Source organism: Nothobranchius furzeri, chromosome 5, assembly GCF_043380555.1.
Source record: "Nothobranchius furzeri strain GRZ-AD chromosome 5, NfurGRZ-RIMD1, whole genome shotgun sequence".
NCBI classification, from domain to species: Eukaryota; Metazoa; Chordata; class Actinopteri; order Cyprinodontiformes; family Nothobranchiidae; genus Nothobranchius; species Nothobranchius furzeri.
This window is the reverse complement of record NC_091745.1, coordinates 4864151-4888723: the sequence shown is the minus strand read 5'-3', so window position 1 is coordinate 4888723 and position 24573 is coordinate 4864151. Positions and strand designations below refer to the sequence as shown.

At 43.6% G+C, this 24573-nt stretch overlaps 1 protein-coding gene across 2 annotated transcripts in view; it reads left to right on the top strand.

The window, feature by feature from the left end:
• Positions 1-24341, top strand: part of LOC107378404 (UNC93-like protein MFSD11) — a 25042-nt gene extending 701 nt beyond the window's left edge. For both annotated transcript variants that reach the window (XM_054740143.2, XM_054740142.2), the window contains exons 2-13: positions 39-94; positions 196-303; positions 372-451; positions 3200-3296; positions 7135-7193; positions 7357-7501; positions 8844-8893; positions 22904-22969; positions 23059-23184; positions 23274-23448; positions 23521-23656; positions 24032-24341. In XM_054740143.2, coding sequence (XP_054596118.2) covers positions 278-303; positions 372-451; positions 3200-3296; positions 7135-7193; positions 7357-7501; positions 8844-8893; positions 22904-22969; positions 23059-23184; positions 23274-23448; positions 23521-23656; positions 24032-24184 — 1113 coding nt within the window. In that variant the 5' untranslated portion in view covers positions 39-94; positions 196-277 and the 3' untranslated portion in view covers positions 24185-24341. The remainder of the gene's footprint in view (positions 1-38; positions 95-195; positions 304-371; positions 452-3199; positions 3297-7134; positions 7194-7356; positions 7502-8843; positions 8894-22903; positions 22970-23058; positions 23185-23273; positions 23449-23520; positions 23657-24031) is intronic.
• The last annotated feature ends 232 nt before the right edge of the window (positions 24342-24573 follow it).

Genomic DNA, 24573 nt, shown 5'->3' with positions numbered 1-24573 from the left:
AAATCTAATCCAGCTTTCATGAATTCTTATCATTTCAGCAAACAGTGTTGAAGGGTCTGAACAACTCAACGTTCAGTGGGAGTGGATATCACAGGTAGGGAATGAACTCCACAGACTCCCATATGAGAATAAACCCATAAATGCACCAAAGGTTTTGCAAATAAGTGTGATTTTGCTTCTCTACTTCCTTTACAGTTTAGGGATCATCTATGGAGTCTTCTCCTTCTCTAATTTGCTTGCGCCGACAGTCGTTACAGTAATTGGAGCGAAGCTGACTATGTTTTTAAGTGGCCTACTTTACAGGTAAACATGCTAATTACACGAGAGACACTGATGAGGAGGCTGATGCTCATGAATATGTCTGCCTCTAGTGGCTACATTGCAGTGTTCATCATCCCCTCCACATGGTCCTTTTACCTCACCTCAGCCCTCATCGGCATTGGAGCAGCTTGTAAGTTCGTTTCGCACACACTCTCTCCTTCTGTTAGGAGTTTGGAATGCTTTTATTTTTGGATGTGAATCAATTTAGATCTGAGGAACATACATATTTTAACACCCTGCGACTTTGCAAGTTCTGGATCAGGAATTCAGGTGCATTCCCACTGTGAGAGACGGTATTTAACCCCCTAGGCCCTGTGTCCACGTATGTGAACATTCTGCTCCTTGCACTATAAAATGTTATCTTCACCTTAGACCTTTTTGTAATTATTTATAAACACATAATATTGACTTTAAGTTAAAATGTATTTTTTAAATTTTCTTATAGGAAATTTGACAAAAAAATTTATTGAATTTAATTTGTATTTTATTTTAATATTTGTAATTTTGTTTCTGTTAATGAGAGTAGACTGCTCTGTAATAGTTAGATGTATTTTGTCTTTTAAACCACATCAAATACAGGTTCAGGGGCCTCATTTATCAAGCTTGCTTACGCACAAAATGGGGTCGGAAAACCGCGTAAGCAACTTTCCACGCAAACTTTGGGATTTATGAAAGAAAACTTGGCGGAAAAATGTGCATAACTTTAAGTTGACCAAGGATCTAGCTTACGCACATGTTGGACATGGAGAGCACCTGCAGTGCTGCTGCTGAGAAGGATAAAATTATGAAATCCTGCAGCATTATCACTTGTACTGCTTCGTTTTCACACAGAACAAGACCCCCGCTATTATGTCCCCCGGCTCTCTAGGAGAGATGAGGAGGGGAATAATAAAAAGGGGTGTGTGGAGTAAATAAGTGCAGTGTCGCTAAAAACAAGGGATTTATTACAAACGGAAATATTTACAACAATAATCTTAATATATACAAAACAAAAGGAGCTATCTACAAAAGGGGAGAACGAAAAACACCAACCCAGAAGGGATTGGGGAGTAAATAACCGAGAATTCTAAAGATATATACAAAAGGAGAGATCCGAAGTCTTAAGTCAAAAAGCGGTCCGAAGTCTACAAGCCAAATTATCAAATCCTAATTCATCCAAATCCGAAATCCAAAACCGAGAGCACCGAAGACTTTCACCACGAGCTTTTAACCAAAAGCGCACAAGGAGAAGAGAATAGTATAAACTCTTTCGAACAGAAACCTCCCGTGGAATTTACACTATCCTGGACCTTCTCATTGAACTGGTGGCTGGGAGCAGCTTTTAACAGCTGCCAAGTGATTGCCCAATTACACGCAGCTGAGCACCGGGAGACAGGCGAGGCAGAAACCACTGAGGCCATCTTATGGCCGAAAAGGGGCACGGCTCGTAACACCCCCACACGCAGCTGTGTGTACTCCATGTGTGATGGATCACAAACCTACTTGGCATGAGTACATTTTTTTGCTGAGCTTAAGTACGGTTTTAGTAAGGATTCTACGCAATGCTTGGGAAATGAGGCCCCAGGTCTCAGGAGGTTAAAAAGATTCAGGACCTCACATTGTTTGATGTTACTGTACATTTAAAGGACATTTTGTGAATATGTGACTGCAAAGTAAACAGTTTAGGATTACAGCTAATCATCTGTGTTTTTCCAACCTTATGCCAAAATAAACTTATATTAAATAGGACTCATTTCCAGCCACCACTTTAGCAGTACTAGTACATTCCTCAATAACCTGGTTAGGGTGGGTCATGTGCCCTACTGCATTTGGAAAGGGACAATTTTCTTTTCTTGATCAGCAGTAGCTCAGGAGGTGGAGCGGGTTGTCCAGTAATTGGAGGGTTGTAGGATCGATCCCGACTCCCAGCAGAGAGTGCTGCTGTTGTGTCCTTGGGCAAGACACCTAGCCACAATCTGCTGGTGGTGGTCTGAGGGACCGGTGGCGCCTGTGCTCAGCAGCCTCGCCGCTGTCGGTGCGCCTCAGGGCAGCTGTAGCTACAATGTAGCTCATCATCATCAGCATGAATGACTGCTTGTGTTGTGAAGCATCTTGGGGGGTTGTATAACTCTACAAGGCGCTATACAAATACAGGCTATGTACCATATAATAATGTGGTATTTTTTATATAATTACGCAAAATGCTATAATGGACTGCTGTAAACCACAATGTTCTGATTATTACTTCCTGTATCGTGCTTTAAAGGACTAATGAAAACATTGTTGGTAAAATGTTGAAAAAAGTGACATTTTTAATTGTATTTTTATTTTTTAGCGTTAATTATTTTCTATGTTTATTTGATTGAAACTCACATGATCTTTAAGCACAATCATCAACTGTGTTGTGGAAACACGGCAGCCTGATCACGCTGAGGAGGAACGCCAACAGGGAAGTGACATCATAGCATGTAAAATACCTCACCGGGGCTCTTGCAGATCAGTTCCTCTGTTCATATTCAACTTGTGTTTTATTTAGCTTTTGCACTCTGGGATTAGCATGTCTGTGACGCTGTAAACAGTAAATCCTGAATTAGCCCTTAAACGGACTACGTTTCCCACTAGTGCACATCACCTTGAGCTTACTCATAAACATTAATGAAAACACAGGGAAAAAACCCTCTACTGAGCATTTTGTGCAAAATTGAGGAGAAATGATTAGGAGCTGTGTTTTATTTAATGCTCCCTCAAATCACTGCAGCTTTATGCGTTTTTATTGTGTCCCAGGGCTACTGTATGCTTGGATGCATTATTTACTGACATAAAACAGAAGAAATCTTCTCCTCCTGTGGGCAAATAACTGATTAGTGAAACATTTTCCCTCCCCCTCACCTTCCCACAGTGCTCTGGACCGCCCAGGGACACTTTTTAGTGGAAAACTCTGAGGCTTCTACCATCAACAGGAACACTGGAATGTTCTGGGCCCTCCTACAATGCAGGTTTGTAGCTTCTGTTGCAGAGAAAGCAGCTTTTTAAACATGCATTCATTTTAGAGATGAACACAAAGATGGCAGGCGGTTGTAAATCAGACAGCAGCTTTTATTTTGAAATAAAAATAGTTGCAACTGTTTTCTCTGCTAACCACTAAAGCTCTTTCTTAAAAACAGATGGTGCAAGTTTGATCTTTTCACTTCTGGGATTTGGCCCACTGCTCTTGCAGACTGGCTTAGGCAGCAAACTTGTGTTTGCTCTTGTACCCAAATTGAATTAGAATTGTAATTATATTGGCCGTCACCTGTGCCAAAGCTCCCACCAGGGCAATGCTAATCCGGCTGCACCGGGATGACCAATGCCGTAATAAACTTATGATTCAGTTTCTCACAGTCCGCAAACACAGAACGCCACTGTTGTCTTTCTGTGAATAGCCTCTGTTCCTCCTCGCTGGAGCTCTGAGAAGAAAGGCTGGAGGTTTGATCCAACACATCCAGGATTTGACTTTTTTTTTTAACCCACACACAAGAAAACAAAAATAAAAATAAAAAAAACACAAGAAAACATCCCTTTCTGTAAGATTTTGATTAATTAAAAAAAATCAACCTGTCTCATGTTTTATGCATCTCACATGGCTCCATTAACACCACACTCTGAGTCATTTTACGACACTCATCGTTCAAATGGGGGGAAATTAATTAAAGGTCACATTTTTTAAGCTCTGAAAAACCTAAAGAGGTTGGAAATTGACAAATCTTGAAATGCACAACTAATTGCACATGAGAGCGATGCATTTAAATGGTGAAAAGTTTAGCTCTGCTAACGCTTCCCCTCTGGTGCTCTAATTATGATGAAACATGATGGGTTTTGCTCTTTTACGTGTGAACTCAGATGACCTTTGGAACTTTTAACATCTTCAGATATCTGCACAAGGCTTAAAAATGACAAACAGCTGCTAAAACACATTTTGTGTTATTTATTGGCAAAAACGCTCCAATATTACACATTTATGAGATGAGTGCCAGTCTTGGTTGAAGTTGTGCAGAATAAACATTGTTTTTTGCGTGTGTCAGTTTGGTGAGTTTGTGTCGATTCTTCTGTTCAGAAACGCTTTACCTCTGGGACGTTTGAGGGTTTCCCCACGTGTTTACTGGTGTCAGGTGTTTCCAGATCATATCTGCTGGATCAAAGCTAAAACTCTGACATCGTCACCTCAAAAGATGAGCATCCATTTGCTCTTTGAAAAAGAAAGAACTTTTTGTTGGTTAGAAAACGTCAAGAGTTGCTTTGACCTTGCCGACATTTGCTCAGCTCTTGCTTATTAAAGTTAAAGTCCCATTAGTTGTCACACACACAGGTGTGTGTGCGAAATTTGTTCTCCGCATTTGACCCATCCCCTGGGGGAGCGGTGAGCTGCAGACACAGCCGCGCTCGGGAACTATTTGGTGGTTTAACCCCCCCAATCCAACCCCTTAATGCTGAGTGTCAAGCAGGGAGGCATTGGGTCCCATATTTTTCTAAGTCTTTGGTATGACCCGACCAGGAATCGAACCCCTGATCTCCCAGTCTCAGGGCGGGCACTCTACCACTAGGCCACTGAGAAAGGGTGAGATGGCACCTCTAGATCCTTCATGTGTACAGTCTGCCTCTTCGTCTTCGTCTTCCTCCGCTTATCCGGGTCCGGGTCGCGGGGGCAGCATCCCAATTAGGGAGCTCCAGGCCGTCCTCTCCCCGGCCTTGTCCACCAGCTCCTCCGGCAGGACCCCAAGGCGTTCCCGGACCAGATTGGAGATGTAAACTCTCCAACGTGTCCTGGGTCGACCCGGGGGCCTTCTGCCGACAGGACATGCCCGAAACACCTCCCCGGGGAGGCGTCCAGGAGGCATCCTGACCAGATGCCCAAACCACCTCAACTGGCTCCTTTCGATCCGGAGGAGCAGCGGTTCTACTCCGAGTCCCTCCCGAATGTCCGAGCTCCTCACCCTATCTCTAAGGCTGAGCCCGGCCACCCTACGGAGGAAACTCATTTCGGCCGCTTGTATCCGCGATCTCGTTCTTTCGGTCATTACCCAAAGCTCATGACCATAGGTGAGGATTGGGACGTAGATCGACCGGTAAATCGAGAGCCTGGCTTTCTGGCTCAGCTCCCTCTTCCCCACGACAGATCGGCTCAGCGTCCGCATCACTGCAGACGCCGAACCAATCCGCCTGTCGATCTCCCGATCCCTCCTACCCTCACTCGTGAACAAGACCCCGAGATACTTAAACTCCTCCACTTGAGGACTGACGAAATGCAAGAGAAATGGTTTTGTTTATTTTTTCTGAAGTCAGAAAAACTGCATTCCCATTTTTAAGTGAAGCGGCTCCTCCACATCGCTCTCTCATGTGAGAAGCCAACTTCATTCAGAATGGACTAAAGTGCTGTGGACTTTCATTTCATCTTTAAATTAAAGGCTAATCTCACAGGTTTGCCCACATTTAAAGTTTAAATATGGATTATTTTCTTCACTAAAACATTTTTTAAACATTTGTGTCTGATTTTTTTCAGCTGGATTGTCTTTGCTGGCTTTATTTAGTGTGAAAATGGGATGCCGTTTAGGTTGTGTTCATGTACTATATGTATATAGATCTGCATAAATAGACACTCAGGTTTTGACTTCAACTGTAATAAAGTAAAAGTCCCATAGTCATCATCACACACTGGTGAAATTTGACCCATCCCCATGGAGGGGAGTGGTGGGCTGCAGCAGCGGCTGTGCTCGGGAACTATTTGGTGGTTTAACCCCCCCAATCCAACCCCTTAAAGCTAAGTGTCAAGCAGGGAGGCGCTGAGTCCCCCTTTTTTCAAGTCTTTGCTATGACCCGACCGGGAATCAAACCCTGATCTCCCAGTCCCAGGGCAGGCACTCTTAATCTGAGAGCATGGTGTTGAGTGGGAAAAGGGTAGAATGCCTTCTCCGGGTCAGGGATGAGGTCCTGCCTCAAGTGGAGGAGTTGTTCCGGAGTGAGGGTGAGATCGACAGATGGACTGGTGCTGCTTCTGCAGTGATGCAGGCGTTGTACTGATCTATCGTGGTGAAGAGAGAGCTGAGTCGGAACTAGGCAAAGCTCTCGATTTACCGGTCGATCTACGTTCCTACTATCATCTATGGTTAGCTTTGGGTAGTGACCGAAAGAACGAGATTGCGGCTGAAATGAGTTTTCTCTGCAGGGTGGCTGGGCTCTTCCTTAAAGATAGGGTGAGAAGCTTGGTCATTCGGGAGGGGCTTGGAGTAGATCCGCTGCTCCTCCACATCAAGAGGAGCCAGTCGTGGTGGCTCAGGCATCCGATTAAGATGCCTCCCTGGTGAGGTTTTCTCGGCACGTCCAACTGGGAGGAGACCTAAAGGAAGACCCAGGACACGCTGGAGGGACTATGTCTCTTGGCTGGCCTTGGGATTCCCCCGGCGGAGCTGGCCCAAGTGGCTGGGAAGTCTGGACCTCTTGGCTTAGGCTGTTGCCCTTGTGACCTGACCCTGGATAAGCTGCTGAAGATGGATGGATGTACTGCTGCACAAAAACACCTTTTGAATCAGTTGAATCCTGCATGTTATATTATCGCATTTCTGAGGAAAGAACATTTATTTTTTTCAACAAAGCACAGAAGCAGCTTTTTATATTTCATTATGGAGACTTCTGAGAGCCGTACACATAATAAATCCCACCCAGGGAACGCTAACCCTGGAATTACATGTCATGGGGCGCTATATAATAAATAAAACTGATACACGCGTTTCATCCAGTATTTCATTTGTGTGAAAAATGCCACATGTGACGTTTAATTTTCTGCTTCACTTTCATTTACAGCATGCTGTTTGGCAATCTTTACGTTTATCTGGACTGGAATGGAAAAGCAGAGATATCAGGTAGGATCAGACGTGGGTCTGCTGACTGTAAAACTCTAGCATGATGATGCAAGTAAAATGCCATCAAACGGGATTATCGGGGTAATTCTGACATATTCTTCCGCTTTAATGGTCTTTAAATATCTGCGGCATTTTAATAAAGCGGTTTATTTTAATCTCTCAGATAGCAGCCGGAGGAACATTTTCCTGTTCCTGCTGGTCGCCTCCATCCTCGGCACTCTCAGCTTCCTGGTGCTGAGGACGAGCCATCGTGAAGAGGAGATGATTTCTGAAGAGGAAGGGCAGTCGCTGCTTTCAACTCGCTCCATGTAAATGACCCTCCTCAAGATAATTGCACCTTTTTCACAAAGTCAGACAGAATGCTTTAGAGAGAGAGAGCGAGAGAGCAGGAACAAACACACTACAGCAAATGTGACCTAGAAAAGTTGTCCACGAATCTTTGATCCTCGTAGACCAAAAGGCTTTTTCTCCAAATAGCCCCCACTAGATTTTGCAAGGGGTTTCGAGATGACTTAATACAACGATTTTAAATGATTCTTGTCCTTCACAGAATGACACTGACCGTTTCTCTCCAGATCTTTGCAATTTTGACAGAGTCAAGTCTAATCATAGCACTTTACAAGAGCAGGCTGCAATCAGGGAGCTGGCGTGGAGACTCTGAGAGTGACATGAACGACCCTTTGCATCTTTTCAGACATCTTTTAATCTCCATGAATTTGGATAAAGTTCAAATCATGAAATGTTACAACGTCGTTTTGCATTAAAGACGAATGAAAGTCAAAAGAAAAATGTTCTGGAGACAAAAACGTGATTCTGTAGAGAGTCAGCGGGATCAGAAACTTTTCTTTTTATCTGTTTGAGGTGAAACTGTGAGTTAGACAGTGGTCTGGACCTGTCGGGCGCAGGAAATTGATTCTTGTTTATTGGTCAGCTTTGACTAGACCAGGGGTGGGCAATCCTGGTCCTCAAGGGCCACTATCCATCAGGTTTTAGTTATTTCTCTGCTTAAACACACCTGGTTTGAATCTGCTGGTGATTAACAGGTTGCTGTAGAGCCTGATGAGCTGTTAAACAGGTGATTCGTCTAGAAATCAGGTGTGCATCCTGCGTCTGACAGGTCCAGGCTGCTGTCTAACTCAAAGTTTCACCTCAAACAGATAAAAAGAAAGTTTCTGATCCCGCTGACTCTCTACAGAATCATGTTTTTGTCTCCAGAACTTTTTTCTTTTGACTTTCATCCATCTTTAATGCAAACGTAAAACATCTTTTGGTCCTCGAGGGCCACTGTACAGCAGGTTTTAGTGGTTTACCTGCTCCAACACACCTGATTTCTACACGAATCACCAGTTTAACAGCTCATCAGCCTCTGCGGCAACCTGTTAATCACCAGCAGATTCAAGCCAGGTGTGTTTAAGCAGAGAGACAACTGAAACCTGCCGGAGGACCCTTGAGGACCAGGATTGCCCACTCCTGGACTAGACAATTCAATTCAAAGATACTTTATTAATCCCAGAGGGAAATTAGAGCAATGCCCCCCCCCCCCCCCCCCAAATACATTAATTGTGCAAGCATGATCCTTCGATGTTAATTTATTTTATAAAACCTTGAGATTTTATTTCTGTGCCGCTTATTTCTGCTCATGTTTTTTAGGTATAAAAACAGAGCGGAGGCCGCTTTGCAGGATACCAAATCAGATTTCAGTAAGTTTTTTATCTTTGCTTCACTAATCCCTCACAAGATGATGACCCTGGACACATAGGCGTCATTTTAACCGGGGACGCCGGGGACATGTCCCCGGCAAAATTTGTGATTGGCAGCTGTGTCCCCCCCACTTTCAAAAACGCCTGCTGATGAGGATTTTTGTTTTACCAGCTCAGATCTTATACCAGGGGTCGGCAACCTGTTCCCATCAAAGAGCCATTATTACCCATTTCCCACGGTAATTTTGGACGGACCTTAATAAGCAGTGACTTAAGTGAAGCAGGCAGGTCGCGCTAGAAAATTTCGTTTAAAAAGACGTCATAAATGTGTTCCCCCGTCCTTTTTATTTATAAAATATGAAGTAAAAACTCACAATTTAATTTACATTCATTTGTCATTAATATGTAGTCTACACCCGTGCGTTAAGTGGACCATCTTCCAGTAAACGCAAAGCATCCAGCCCACCTCTCCAAATGCGTAAAATGTGCATCAGCCGCTAGTTAGGCGCGCCGCGCGCACCATCAGCTACGTCAGCCCAGACAAGAGCAGAGCAAATAGATAAAGAATAGAGGAGAATTGTGTCTGGATGTGGATGGAGATTACATTTTACATCAGCCTGATCATCATTTAAATACGTAAACCATCACCTGTCTTCTAGTCCACGCTGTCAGCATTATTTTAATTGGTGTGTGTGTGTGTGTGTGTGTGTGTGTGTGTGTGTGTGTGTGTGTGTGTGTGTGTGTGTGTGTGTGTGTGTTTTCCACTTCAAACACTGGTCTAACCAACCAGACCAGCGTGTCCAGTAACACATTAATGTTACAATTAAACAGTTTCCCTTCATGTAGGCTAGGAACGTTTCACCTGCCGTGGCCCGACCGCTTCTGCTCCACATAAACTTTGTGCGTAATCAAATGTCTCTACGTGTCATGCGTCTCCATATTAGAGACGGGAACAAGCGCTGTTCAGCCAAAGTTTCATAATTTCATAAAAAGAACATTTTTCCAAGTGACACATCCCTCAGAGAGACCGGGTTTCCAGACTGTTTCAGTGGGAGGAAATCTTATCGCATGCGCCGTTCTGCATTGCACTGCGAACCCCAGATCTTCAGCTCACTGTCCACCGTGGGCGCTCCGAGACGCGCTGAACACAGTGTCCAGTATAAAGCTCTGATGTTCTGATGGGAATATTTTACCTCCGCGATGTGCGTTAACGATTAAAATGTCAGCTCATCCATGCGCATCCGTGTGCGTCGGGGTAATTCTTTCAAACCAAGCAACATCCTTGAGTTCATCTGTCAAAATAAACAGTCAAATGGAAATATGTGTAACCTGCCGTTTAACTGTTTTGCCTTCCTGTGAAGATTGTTGCAACGAGAAACAATTAAACTTGATTAACCCCAGAGCCACCCAGAGAACCAGAGCGCATGTGGGAAGGTTCCTCCCACTGAAGAGAGTGTTTTCCAAACCCAGTCTCTCAGAGAGACTTGTCACTTAGAAAATGTTCCCTGATTATGAAACTTTGGCTGAATAGCGCTTGTTCCTGTCTCCAATGTGGCGACACATCCAGGAGCCGTCTGAGGAGAATCCCAGAATCTCACATCCTCTTCAGCTCAGAAAGCGCCTATATGATTACGCACAAGCGTGACGCGTCAACCCGGTCTCACATTAAGACCGGGTTGGACCTGTTCAGGTTTACGCAGACAATCTTTACATTTAGAATTGGCTTACAGATGTAAAATTAATGCAGTAAAATATAAAGCATTTTATTTAAATATCCATTCATTATTTTACAAACAGAGAGCCGCATCAGATGGATGGAAGAGCCGCATGCGGCTCCAGAGCCGCCGACCCCTGTGCTAGCCTACTTTATTGTCCCCAGCAATTTTTAAACCCCACTCAAGTGTATGGTTATTGTCCCCAGCAATTCTGAAAACAAACTGACGCCCTTGCCTGGACAGATGCTTGTGCTGGAGTTTTAATACGCATATTTGAATGAACACACTCACTGGCCACTTTATTAGGCACACCTTAATTCTAGTTGTCATGTTGAATCAGGTTCTGGCCCATTATGATACAACATCATCACATAGTTGTTGCTGATTTGTGTGCTGCACACCTGTGAGCAGAATCAGTTCCAACACATCCCAAAGGTTCTGGACCGGACTCAGATCTGGTGACTGTCATGTTCTAGAAACCAGTTAGAGGTGATCTGAGCTTTGTGACATGGTGCTATATCCACCCAGAAGATGGGTCGGAACATGGGTCCATGTGGTCATGAAGGGATGGACATGGTCAGCAGCAATGCTATGGTAGGTTGCGGCATTTAAACCAGGCTCAGGTGGTTCTAATGGGTTCATAGTGGGACAAGAACATCACTACCACCACACCAGGACACCGGCAGCAGCCTGAAGCTTTGATACAGGACAGGATGGATCCATGCTTTTATGTTGGTGACACCAGATTCTGGTAGAAGCCAGTCGTTTCTGCCATGTGCAATTAAACAGGTGTCCTAAGTAAGGAGTCTGTTGAGTGTATGTTTTCATAGTAAAGTCTGAATAGGGTCAGACCGCCCCAAGGCAGCTGTGGCTGCATAGAAGCTTACCGTCACCAGTAGTTTGCGATTGTGAGAGCGCGAATAATGGAGAGAGCTTTGAGTGCCTAGAAAAGCACTATATAAATATAATCTGTTTTGTTTTTGTTATTCTGATGATTAAATAATATTACCGTAATTTCCGGACTATAGAGCGCACCTCAATATAAGCCGTACCGGGCTAAAAGCCGCAGATATCTACTGAATTGAAAACGTAGTTTAACTGAACATAACTGAACTGATCAGTATCAAACAAAACAGAAAAGGTATTGATTAGTGTATTCATCGTCCTCCTGCGCACTGAAACCACTGAAGTCATCATCTTCTTCAGTGTCGGAGTTGAACAGCCTCAGAAGAGCTTCGTCACATACCTTTTCTGTGGCGATTTCAGTGTCGCTCTCCGTGTTGCTGTCATCATCCCGGGGTGAAGCTGGGAAAACAAGCAGCACCGTTTTACAGTGAAAAAAAATCTTCCTGGACGCTTTCCGTAGCACTCCTTTAACCATTCCTTCATTAGACTTTCCAGCATCCATCCTTTCTGGTTGACTAAAGCCGCACCTCATTATAAGCCGCATGGTTAAAACTATGGGTTAAAAGCGTGGGAAAAAGTAGCGGCTTATAGTCCGGAAAATACGGTAATAATAATAGTTGTAGTAGTAGTAGTAGTAGCGTTAAATAATTGGCTAAAAGGCTATTTAGACACAACAAAAACACAGAAGTGAGATTTTGTGTGAAAGGAAAATTCTTCTGGTTTTTTTTTTTCTGTCCAAAACAGCAAATGTCTGTCGTCTGGATCAAAACAGAAAACACACACGGTGTGTGATGCTGCTGCCCTTTAAGCTGTGCGTTGCCATTTTGGCTAATAATGATGCATATAAAATCAGGAAAAAGAGGTTTTGTCTGGGAGTTTGTGGGAATGATGTGAAGCCATTAGAGAAAGGGGAAGCTAAAATGTTGTTTTATTTTTGTGTTTCTTTTATTTCCTGGTGATTTTTATTTATCCGATTACTTCTCGTCTGACACAGTTGCAGGCCAGTTTTGTTTTTCTTCCATGACTTTCATGTGGATAAAATCTTTCAGCATCACGACAGTACACAGAAAGTGTCTTCGCGTGAGTTTATCTCAGATTATCTCTCTGTTTGTCAACCAGAAACTCTGGGTGTGTTCGATCCACGGGAAGGATGCTTGTGAGGACGCATTTTGAGGTCGATGACGTCACAGCGCAGCGACAAGTACTGTCCGAATGCCAAGAATACTCATTCTCGCGTCCACGCTCCACCCACATTTCGAGGACGGGTCCGTTGTCTCCTCACAGAACAAGGCTATCCCAGCATGCTTTGCGCGCCGGCTGTGGATTTTCAACAGGAAGAGAAAATGGGGAGAGCTACGAAATTTTAAACGTAAGTTTGTTAAAAATTAGCCGTAGAAACCTAAAAAGCTTAAAGCGGTTCAGTTTATAGACATTTTTCGTTTGTATATTTGTTTTTTAAATTACATTTTAGGCAGAAATCAGCCAGAACCAGTTTGTTTTGCAGGTCCCAGTTATTCCCGTGGGTGTGTTTGTGTGTGTGGTGAATTAAACATTTGTTTTAAGGACAACGGAGCAAAGAAGCGTTTTTATTAAACTTAGAGGTGAAGAGTGAAGCTGTTTACACACACAACCACTGAAGTTCTTTTGTGAAAAGTAGTTTTACATTCAGGGATTTACACAGCTGACATGTTTTAATGAAGTAAAAATTGTTTGTGTGAAGTAAAAATGTGTTTATTGCCTTTTTGTCACCTGTGGTCTCTGATTTTCTCTGTAGGACTGCAGGTGTCCAGGGTCAGGAGAGGCTTTACCGGGTGGTCATCCTGGGAGAGAGGCCTTCTACTGTCATCATGTTAATGTTATTTAGCTGTTTGATATTTGAACACATTTATTAAAACAAATACTAACTGATAACTCTTTCTGGTCATTGATTTTATCACCAGTTTTATTATTACAGATGTTTTTGAACATGTTACATGAACAGAAAATGAAAAGATGGTAAGGAGACAAGATTATTTATAATACGTTACTTATTTACAGATGAAAACCAATATGAACCAGTTATGTACGGTTAAAGCAGGATTAACCTGAGTGACTCTTCCTGGATCATTTATTTAAACTGAGTGAGCAGGAAGTCTTTAACAGTGCAGCTGGATCTGCTGCAGGAGGATCCAGACGTGGATGGAGGGCTGGAGCAGACCCGTGGCTGGACGTTTCTGGCCAGAAGAACATCATACAGGACGGTCTGCAGAGAGAGCTTTGGGACGCTTGCTCTCACTGTCCACTCCATCGTCCATCTACTGCTGGGCTGGCTCAGACGACGGCTGTTACATCTCTGTGAATGACTTGCCTGTTAACAATAGTGGTGGTCTGCTGGTACCTCCTCCAGGACAGAGCACCACTGACCTCCTCCACACACATCTTCCTCAGGCTCATCCTCCAGACCCACAACTTCACCAGCACAGAGGCAGATGTGCAGCACAGTGCATGCTGACCTGTAATAGATTAAATAAGAATTTCTTTAATTGAAAAATGTAAAACAAAACATATAACCTGCAGTACACTGGTTCTGTTCAGTTTAAAGAAAAGCAGCAGGGGAAACTACAGAGAATTTACATTTTTTAAGACAGATCTAATCATTATTAGGCTTAAGTTGAATAAACAAATGCACATTGAAAACACTTCAATGCTATTTTATTAAGAAGCCTGCTTTTTAAAACGTTTTACTAGCCTAGTGAACCAAATTCTTGCTTTGCAAAGTTTAAATAATACATTTATTTAGTCTAGCTTGCCGGGCTAACGTTTTACCCCATTTGATGCAAAATAAGAAGTTCTAAGCTCCAATTTACATTAGAAAACATCCTACTGCATTCAACATTTATAATGCATTTGGTTTATATTAATTACCTACGTGATAATACTCTGTAGTAATGTGTCGTGTACGTTTAACAAGTTCATTCTGTAGCTTAAAACATACACGAACCATCTAAAGTTAACATGTAAGTCCTGAAAGCTTCTAGAATAAACAAAATTACTTAACCTGAAAACGGTTGTGAACAAACGCTGCTGATGGACGTGAAGCTGCTGTAGCTCCTTAATATTCCTGCTCCATTTTGGCTAGCTTTAGCATTTTTCCTTTGCGTGTAGCTGCCGCCACGGCTGTGACGGGACGGGACCTACGGGCCACCGTAGAGGTGAAGGCTAGACTGTCCGAATTCAGAGCCGCTGGGTTCCGGTCGTCTAGCAAGCAAGGACCCGGCCTTGCTAGACCGGCCCGTGGATTCGGACACACCCTACGTTATGAATATTGAGCAGCATATAAATAAACCTGCGTCGTTTTGGCTGCACACGCACACTTAACGCTTGCAATTAAATGTATCTTGTTTAATTGGAGCATAGAACATAGAAAATTAACAATTGTAAACTAATAACAGCCGTAATTCATGTGGTCAAGCTGAAAAACAAAAACAGAAGTCAGTGGGCTACGCTGAGTTTGCGTGAATGGGCGGGGCTGACTAGTGCAGCTCCGCCTTTGTTGTTCTGCAGCAAGCACCCTCACGTGACGTGTGGAAGGGAGCGGGGCCAGGAGCGCTGCCCTCCTGGCCCCGCCCCCTTTCATCACGTCACGTGAACAGCGTCTGCGTCCTCTCAGTGACGTCATAAAGCCTATTACCTTGACCCGCAAGTCAGATCTAAGTCACAGTTGTTCTGACCACACCTCAGAGGCATACAGAGTACCATGGAAAATTATCTGGAAAACCGAAATCAACCGTTTATTGATTCACTTCAGGAAAACAAGAAGGTATTAATAGATTTATTTTATTTGGAAGAAAAAGTCAAAGATTTGAAAAGGCACATTGTAAGAGAGAACGAGCTTTCTGCTGCAGAGAAATTAAAGCAACTGGGCATTTATGAAGTGGAGTTTAAAAAACATGATCTTGATTTAATTTTAGAAAATAGAGTTGCCAAAGATACGATTTTAGCCCATAAGTCTAATTTAATTAAACAGGGGTATTTACTTAAGGAACTCGAAGAGGAAAATACAGTCCTGAAAAATTACAAATTACAATGTGAAAAGAAAGTCCTGGAACAGAAGACTTTAGGTGACCGTCTCTCAAAAATTACCATTGAAAATAAAGGCCTACGCTTAGATTTACCAGGAACATCTAAGAACATGAACCAAAAGTATACAAGTTATAAGGACGACTGGATTTTAGGTGCTATGTCACAAAATGAACAAAATATTAATGAACTGGAGGGCAAACTGGAAGCCCTGAAGTGTTCAAATCAAGAAGACTCGTCAAACCTAGGCAATATCTTAAAGCAGGAACAGGAAAAGAGAGAGAATCTGCTCCAATACTATTTGATGATGAAAGACTGGCATTCACAATTAGAAGATGTTAAGAAGGAGTCTTGCTCTGCGATTGACAGAACGGAGTATGCAGACTCAAAGTTAAAACAGTTAGATCAAGCGAGACTTTCAGCTCTCATGCAAAACTCAGCGGCGAAAAAGACGTTGAGAAAGGAATTGACTGACATAGAGGAAGAAAACATTTCAATTTATCAAACAAATGTTGACTGGAGAACTAAGGGTGAAGATTTAAAAAGGACGATAAAAGAAAGGAAAGAACTTTTAGCTGAAAGAGAGCAACAGTTCATTGATTCTAAAAATGAAACAGACGAAAAGACGGTTGAAGAAAGGCTGGAAGCGTTAAGGCAAAAACAGAATCCGCATCACGCCTACCATCCTAAACCCTGGGTTCGAAAATTTTAAAATCGGTCCTTCATAAACAATTATTCATTGATGGCATTTACTTAGAGACAGATACAGGAACATGGACAATGTAAAACCACGTTCACACGTTTGTAGCAAGATGCTTTTAGCCATAGCTAATTTACAGCACTTTAGATGGGCTGTTAAAACAGTCAAAAGAAGTTTATAATCTTATTTTTCATCGTGGGCATGCTTTGCTGTCTACTATAGTAAATTGCGGGTAGGTGGGAGGGAAGCTAATGAAGAAACCAGTTTTTAGCATTTCATCGTATTTATTTAGGTAAGTTCACACGGTTGGCTGCAATAACAGAGAAGGGCGTAAATTCAGCTCGTCTTTCTGTTCAATAAGTTTCTTGGACTCACCACTTGTGAAAGGAGCCAAAGATGTTGGGTGCAATGTGTAATGTAGCCAAAGGAGAGACTATTCGGCTGGGAAGGGAACGCCTTGGGAATTCCCCCGAAAGAGCTGGCCCAAGTGGCTGGTGAGAGGAAAGTCTTGGCCTCCCTGTTTAGGCGACTGCCTCCGCGACCTAAAGCTGGATAAGTGGCCAAAAATGGAAGGATGGATGAAACTTTGTTATGGCACTTACACATTAGCGTCGGCACTGCCCCAGAAGGTATCGAACGGCACCAGAATTTGGCTTCACACACAGGTCAGATTCACGTTTTCGGTGCCGAGGCGACTCTTTTTCTCAGACCTCCTCCTCTACGCCTACCGCCTTCGATCTGCGAGTAGAATGAGCCAGCGGGGGGTTTCCCGCATGCGCGATTCACTTTTACGCTGGATGCTTAGAGTAGAGTAAACTTCTGTCTGTAGCACAGAGCTGCCGTTTCAGAGCTGCCGATTTGGGAACGGGAGAAGAGAATAGCTCTGTGTGTGTGCGTGCGCACGCCTGTTCTCCGTATCGGAGCTCTTGCCCCGGTGAACAGACAGCTGCTCTGGGAAAAAATCAGTGTGTGTGTGGCACAAGATTATGAGGACACCAAGGCGCTGAACACGGTACATGAGAAAAAAAAGGTAAAAACATTAAAGTAGAAAACAAATGGGTAAAACAAGACATAAAGAGACAATGAAAGCAGGGAATTAAAATCAACATAAATGAAGCCGGAGGCTAACAGATAAGTGTGTAAACCAGTGGGAAGTGTGGTGGTGGTGGGGGGGGGGGGGGTCGGGAGTCACAAGACAGCGTTTCCCTGCCGTAGACGAGGACTGCCAGGTCTCCGATGTAGCCTAGTTGTCTTTAGATTGGCTGTTAAAATAGTCGAAAGAAGCAGAAGATACATTTTCTGCAGCTGGAATAGCCAGGATTTAGTTCTGTCATGCTAGGTGGCAGAAAGACCGTTTACACACTTTGGAACTTATAAGAAACTTTTGAAGAAGCCAGTCTTTAGCATTTCATCATGTTTATTTAGGTAATTTGACAGTAAAATGTTAATAGTCTGCTGCGCAGTTGACTGCGCTAACAGATAAGTGTTTAAACCAGTGTGAGGGGGGTGGGGGTGGGGGTTCCCAAGGCGCTGAACATGGTACATGAGAAAAAAATGGTAAAAACATTAAAGTAGAAAACAAATGGGTAAAACAAGACATAAAGAGACCAATGAAAGCAGGGAATTAAAATCAACATAAATGAAGCCGGCGGCTAACAGATAAGTGTGTAAACCAGTGGGAAGTGTGGTGGTGGTGGTGGTGGTGGTTGGGGGGGGGGGGGGGGTCGGGGGTCACAAGACAGCGTTTCCCTGCCGTAGACGAGGACTGCCAGGTCTCCGATGTAGCCTAGTTGTCTTTAGATTGGCTGTTAAAATAGTCGAAAGAAGCAGAAGATACATTTTCTGCAGCTGGAATAGCCAGGATTTAGTTCTGTCATGCTAGGTGGCAGAAAGACCGTTTACACACTTTGGAACTTATAAGAAACTTTTGAAGAAGCCAGTCTTTAGCATTTCATCATGTTTATTTAGATAATTTGACAGTAAAATGTTAATAGTCTGCTGTGCAGTTGACTGCGCTAACAGATAAGTGTTAAACCAGTGTGAGGGGGGTGGGGGTGCCCAAGGCGCTGAACACGGTACATGAGAAAAAAAAGGTAAAAACATTAAGGTAGAAAACAAATGGGTAAAACAAGACATAAAGAGACCAATGAAAGCAGGGAATTAAAATCAACATAAATGAAGCCGGCGGCTAACAGATAAGTGTGTAAACCAGTGGGAAGTGTGGTGGTGGTGGTGGTGGTGGTGGTGGGGTGGGGGGGGGGGGTCGGGAGTCACAAGACAGCGTTTCCCTGCCGTAGACGAGGACTGACAGGTCTCCGATGTAGCCTAGTTGTCTTTAGATTGGCTGTTAAAATAGTCGAATGAAGCAGAAGATACATTTTCTGCAGCTGGAATAGCCAGGATTTAGTTCTGTCATGCTAGGTGGCAGAAAGACCGTTTACACACTTTGGAACTTATAAGAAACTTTTGAAGAAGCCAGTCTTAAGCATTTCATCATGTTTATTTAGGTAATTTGACAGTAAAATGTTAATAGTCTGCTGTGCAGTTGACTGCGCTAACAGATAAGTGTTAAACCAGTGTGGGGGTGGGGGTGCCCAAGGCGCTGAACACGGTACATGAGAAAAAAATGGTAAAAACATTAAAGTAGAAAACAAATGGGTAAAACAAGACATAAAGAGACCAATGAAAGCAGGGAATTAAAATCAACATAAATGAAGCCGGCGGCTAACAGATAAGTGTGTAAACCAGTGGGAAGTGTGGTGGTGGTGGTGGTGGTGGTGGTGGGGGGGGGGGTCGGGAGTCACAAGACAGCGTTTCCCTGCCGTAGACGAGGACTGCCAGGTCTCCGATGTAGCCTAGTTGTCTTCAGATTGGCTGTTAAAATAGTCGAAAGAAGCAGAAGATACATTTTCTGCAGCTGGAATAGCCAGGATTTAGTTCTGTCATGCTAGGTGGCAGAAAGACCGTTTACACACTTTGGAACTTATAAGAAACTTTTGAAGAAGCCAGTCTTTAGCATTTCATCATGTTTATTTAGGTAATTTGACAGTAAAATGTTAATATTCTGCTGTGCAGTTGACTGCGCTAACAGATAAGTGTTTAAACCAGTGTGAAGGGGGTGGGGGTGGGGGTGCCCAAGGCGCTGAACACGGTACATGAGAAAAAAAAGGTAAAAACATTAAAGTAGAAAACAAATGGGTAAAACAAGACATAAAGAGACAATGAAAGCCGGGAATTAAAATCAACATAAATGAAGCCGGCGGCTAACAGATAAGTGTGTAAACCAGTGGGAAGTGTGGTGGTGGTGGTGGTGGTGGTGGGGGGGGGGGGGGGGGAGTCACAAGACAGCGTTTCCCTGCCGTAGACGAGGACTGCCAGGTCTCCGATGTAGCCTAGTTGTCTTTAGATTGGCTGTTAAAATAGTCGAAAGAGGGACAGCGAGCAGGCCTTGGTCAGAGCAGCGCAGAGCGAGTGATGGGGAATGTCTGTTAAGGAGCGTGGCTAGATAGGGGGGAGCACCACCCTGGAAGAAATTGTAATCAAAGACGAGGAGTTTGAAGTGTGAACGATAACAGGCCGGAAGCCAGTGCAGGGAGGCCAGAACCGGACTGATGTGGTCCCGTTTCCTGGTCCCAGTCAGGAACCTGGCTGCGCTGTTCTGCACAACCTGTAGGCGGCGCAGTGATGACTGACACAACCCCTCGTAGAGAGAGTTGCAGTAATCGAGCCTAAAAATTACAAAAGCATGGAGTACCTGCTCCAGGTGGGCTCTCGAAAGCATAGGCTTGATTTTTGCAAGGCGTCTCAGATGAAAGAAACTGGACCGGATCACTGAGTTGATGTGAGCATCAAATTTAAGTCCAGCGTCAATTTTCACCCCCAGACTGGTGACAACTGGTTTTGAGTAGGGAGAAAGAGGGCCAAGATCAACATAACGACCCACAGCCCTGATGTTGGGGTGAAAAACAATGAGCTCTGTCTCTCCGTCATTCAGATGCAGATAGTTGGCCATTAGCCAAGACCACCTTGTTAAGACAGGGATAAATGTGATGTGTTTATACTAGTTATTGATAATCCTGATGGATGGGTATTTCACCACAGATGACGCGCGCCGTCCACTGTAGTGTAAAGCAAGATTATTATTAACAATATTAAAGTGCTGATGTATGATTACGTGTGTTGAAATTATGTTATTTATTTATTTATATGAGCGTCGCCGTAAATGAATTAAAAAAAAGAAAAATATATTAAGTTGCATAGCTTTTGCGTTCGCATCTACAATGGTTTGATATTTCTGCATTTTTAGGCGTAATACCAGATATTGTAGGAAAATAAGCAGAAATAAAATATTAGCTTCAGATTTTTGCAAATTTACATGAAATGCGTTTAGTTGATCGTCTTGAAAAAATGTGCACTAAAGCACAAAGATGATGGACTTTGTTTTTGAAGTTATTTTCAAATGGTGCAGCTTCTAACCTGTTCCAGTAATTTAAATGCATCTGTGCCAAAGTGTAGCACTGGGCTAACAGCATATTTAAGATCTTTGCATCACAATCTTTAGAATCAGCAAGATTCTGTGTTAAAATATCTTAAATACATATATATGTTTTGGGTTAGGGTTGCGTCAGGTCAGTCTTGAATGTTTGCAGAAGTTAAAGGCTTCTTTATGGATAAATCCCATTTTGTGACTTAACACTAGTAGGGGTTGCATGACTTAATTTTTTTAAAAGTCGACAGTCTAATGAAAATCGAGTCGACTTCGACTAGTCGTTGATGACGTCATACACTTGAAGCTGCACGGGGGTGTCGGGTCGGTAGGTTCGCTGGAGTTTTTGACAATTAAAATTGCGCCCACATTTTCTAACACATCTCTTTTAACAACGGTAGTTTCTGCATCCTACTTCAGCCCTCTCCCCCCTCCCCCTGCGCAGCAGCCGCAAACTCACTGATGCGCCTGCAGCCTCTCGGAGTTCCTGCTGCTCTAAACATTAAAATAATTATTTCATTTTCTGTTCCTCACTTCTGATTACCTTCAATGGTGTCTGTTTGTTGCAACCACCAGGTACAAAAACTAACTTGTTTTTATTTGACTATTTTTCTGTCCTGCCTGTTTATTATCTTCCTGCATCTCCTCTCAATCCTAAAGAAAAACTGCTACCTGGGTTCATATATATTCACCTTATGAGTTACCTTTGAACTGCAGTTCTAAAATATCTACCGACCGCAAAAACAGCGGAGTGCTCGCTGCTCGCCGGCCGACTACAATGGGAATGTTTTTGCTGCGGAGTTCGTGCCGGAGCGGAGATAGTGGAATTTTGGGGGTGCGTTACCGGAGGACAAAACAGGTGATGCGCCTCGCTCTGCAGCAGCGAAACGCATGAGGCACAAATTACAGACAGAAAACATGAAAGGAAATGAGCCAACATGAACGATCGCTTGTTTAATTTGTTTTTGAGGTGGTGACACCAGATTTGGCGGTGCTCAGGACGCAGATGTCTGGAGTGCGTCAACGATCAGAGCTTTGCATGCGCAATCTGGTTAAGGTTAGGATGAGGGTGAGGGGAAGGTAAAATTGCAAGAGGGAAAAGGTCACAGTTTGGTTAAATGTCCGGTTTACCGCCGGTGTCAGTACCGACGCTCTGGCACAGCGCGTCGCCTCCGCCTCCCGACGCGCAGGGGCTCATCACTTGCTGTCTTTTCCGAGGACTGCATCTTGTCAGTCATTATCACGTGACAGCGGCAAGTCGATGACAGGCATAAAAAGTCACTACAGAGCCGTGAAGTCGACTAGTTCATACAACCCCTAAACACTAGTAGTTATTTAAACAGACAGTTTTTGGGAACGTTCCTGATAATAGTAAAAAAAATTAAATAAATAAAAGTGTATTAAATGCATAACTAGCCAATCAGGAAAGTTACCTCATATTTTAATGTTCTGAAATCCCTACTTGTCGCAGCATTTTGTGTCACGTTTGTCTACAATAAACACTTCATCAGACGACCCATCCAATATGGCGGCCATGTCATGTCTGTGTACAGACGCAACAAGACTCAACACCGGCCCCTGGAGTCGCAACATAAGGTTCACAGAATTTGGTGCAACAGCTGTGAACATCGCTCCTCCTGCACCCCCTTTTTGCCCTAAACGGACAACGCAAACTGCCTTCGTTGCTCCTGCTTCCAGTTCTTGCCCCGGGTTATTTGGATGATCTGATTGCTCTTTGTCTCATGTGTGTTTTGTGTGCATGTAGACTTGTGTGCGACTACCTGAAAGATATCAGGTTTATCAAAGATGCATGCTGATTTGTGTCGAGAAAGGGCATCAAGGCATATAAAAACAAACCTGGTGGGATTTCTGCTTTAGAACCTGAAATTCTCTCTTTAAAGCCTGAATGGAAATCTCTCCAGGGTGCTTTTCTATCTGCATTTAAATGTGGCTTTTTGGCTCATTGTAAAAAGAGCATTTTCCCATCTTCCACCAGCACTGAACTTTAATTGTCAGAGGAAAATAGGGCTCTAACCTTCGCATTTTCATTTGGGTTTAATACAGCGGTAAAGAAGGTGTATTAGTTCAAGAAATATGGGTTCATTAGCAATTCAGATCCGCACATCACATCTCCTTTCCTTCAGAAACAATCCTGCAGCTGCTGAAGAGTAAAACGATCATGCTCCTGAGTCCCTGCATGGCATACAGCGGTAAGGCAAAGCCATTAATGTGGTAACTTTTCCAGCCTCCAGTCAAAAGGCTTGCAGCTAGGTTCCAGCATGTCTTCCCTTCTCTGCAGGCCTGGAGCTATCTTTCTACAGTGGTGTGTATGGAACGTGTATCGGAGCGACTGCACAGTTTGGAGAAGCAGCCAAAGGCTTGATTGGGATCTCTGGGATCGTGGTAGGCATTGGAGAAATAGTAGGTGGGCTCCCCCCCCCCCCCCCTCTCACAGAACATGTTCAGATGGTTTAAGGTCTTTGGATTAATGTGAAGCATCCCGGATCCCATCAGGCGGAGGCTTGTTTGGACTGCTGTGCAGGAACAGTCGCTTCAGACGAACCTCTGTGGTGTTTCTGGGTATGGTCGTCCATTTTATCGCCTCTTACTTGATCTTCCTAAACATCCCAGACGATGCACCAATTGTCTTTGAATCCGCATCTCAAAAGAGCCCCTACCTAACTCCGAGGTAGATAATTTCTCTAAAACGTCTGGTAGTGATTCGTGTGGTGTCTGAAGGAGTTTGGTCTCCCCCCCTCAGCGCATCCATCGCCCTGTTGTGCAGCTTCTTGCTCGGACTTGGAGACAGCTGCTTCAACACGCAGCTCTACAGCATCCTGGGCCATGTTTATGCGGAACAAAGCACGCCTGCTTTTGCCATCTTCAAATTCATCCAGGTAATCCTCAATTGCCTATTCCCAGACATTGTTAGCGGGGCTGAGCAAAGCTCAATCAAAATGTTGTTCTGTCAAGTGTGAAATAAATTCAGCAGAAAGCTCATTATTGGAAATGCGAGGTGACAGAAAAGCACATCTTCACCTCTCCTCCCTCTCCTGCTGCAAAGGTGAACAAACATCACCCCCCCGAGTAGATGTTTTCCTGATCTGCATCATAAAGCCACACTTTAAACTCTTTAGTGATATGAAATGTACAGAAATGGTTCGATCCTTCTCCTTAGGAGAATATGGGATGCTTTGTTCCTACAGTCTACAGATCTAACGTTCTAGACTCTGCAGTGCCGTTCTTTATTAACAGTAAATGTCTTTTGTTAGTCTGTCAGCGCAGCCGTGGCGTTCTTCTACAGCGGCTACCTTCTGCTGATGTGGCAGCTCCTGCTTCTGGTCATCCTGGGCTTCACGGGAACACTCTGCTTCTTTGTGGTGGAGAGGATGCAGGACTTCACTACTGATTTACAGGAAGATTGAGAAGCAGGCAGGCCCATTAGGGATCCACAGAGTTCTGGGATGCTCCCGTTTTGGGAGGAAGTGGAGCCCTAAGGGAGCATGTCATCCTCTGTTTTTATCAAGTGTTGTTTTAACGTTTTTGTACATTTGAATAAATCTGATCCAGGATGCCAAACAGTGTTAGAGCGAGGCATCGATTGTGCTGTACAGACTTTCTACACGTAACACAATTGCACTTAATTTAGTCTCTTACTAAATTCTTCTATTATTTTGTCTTTTGCATGACGCCCAGCTCAGGTTTGACCTAGAGGACGATACTGTTAAAGAATCATTTAGAACATTTTAAGGCCTTTTAGATGTATAAATCTACTAATTAATGCCTGACAATCAATACATGTTATTGTTTTTGT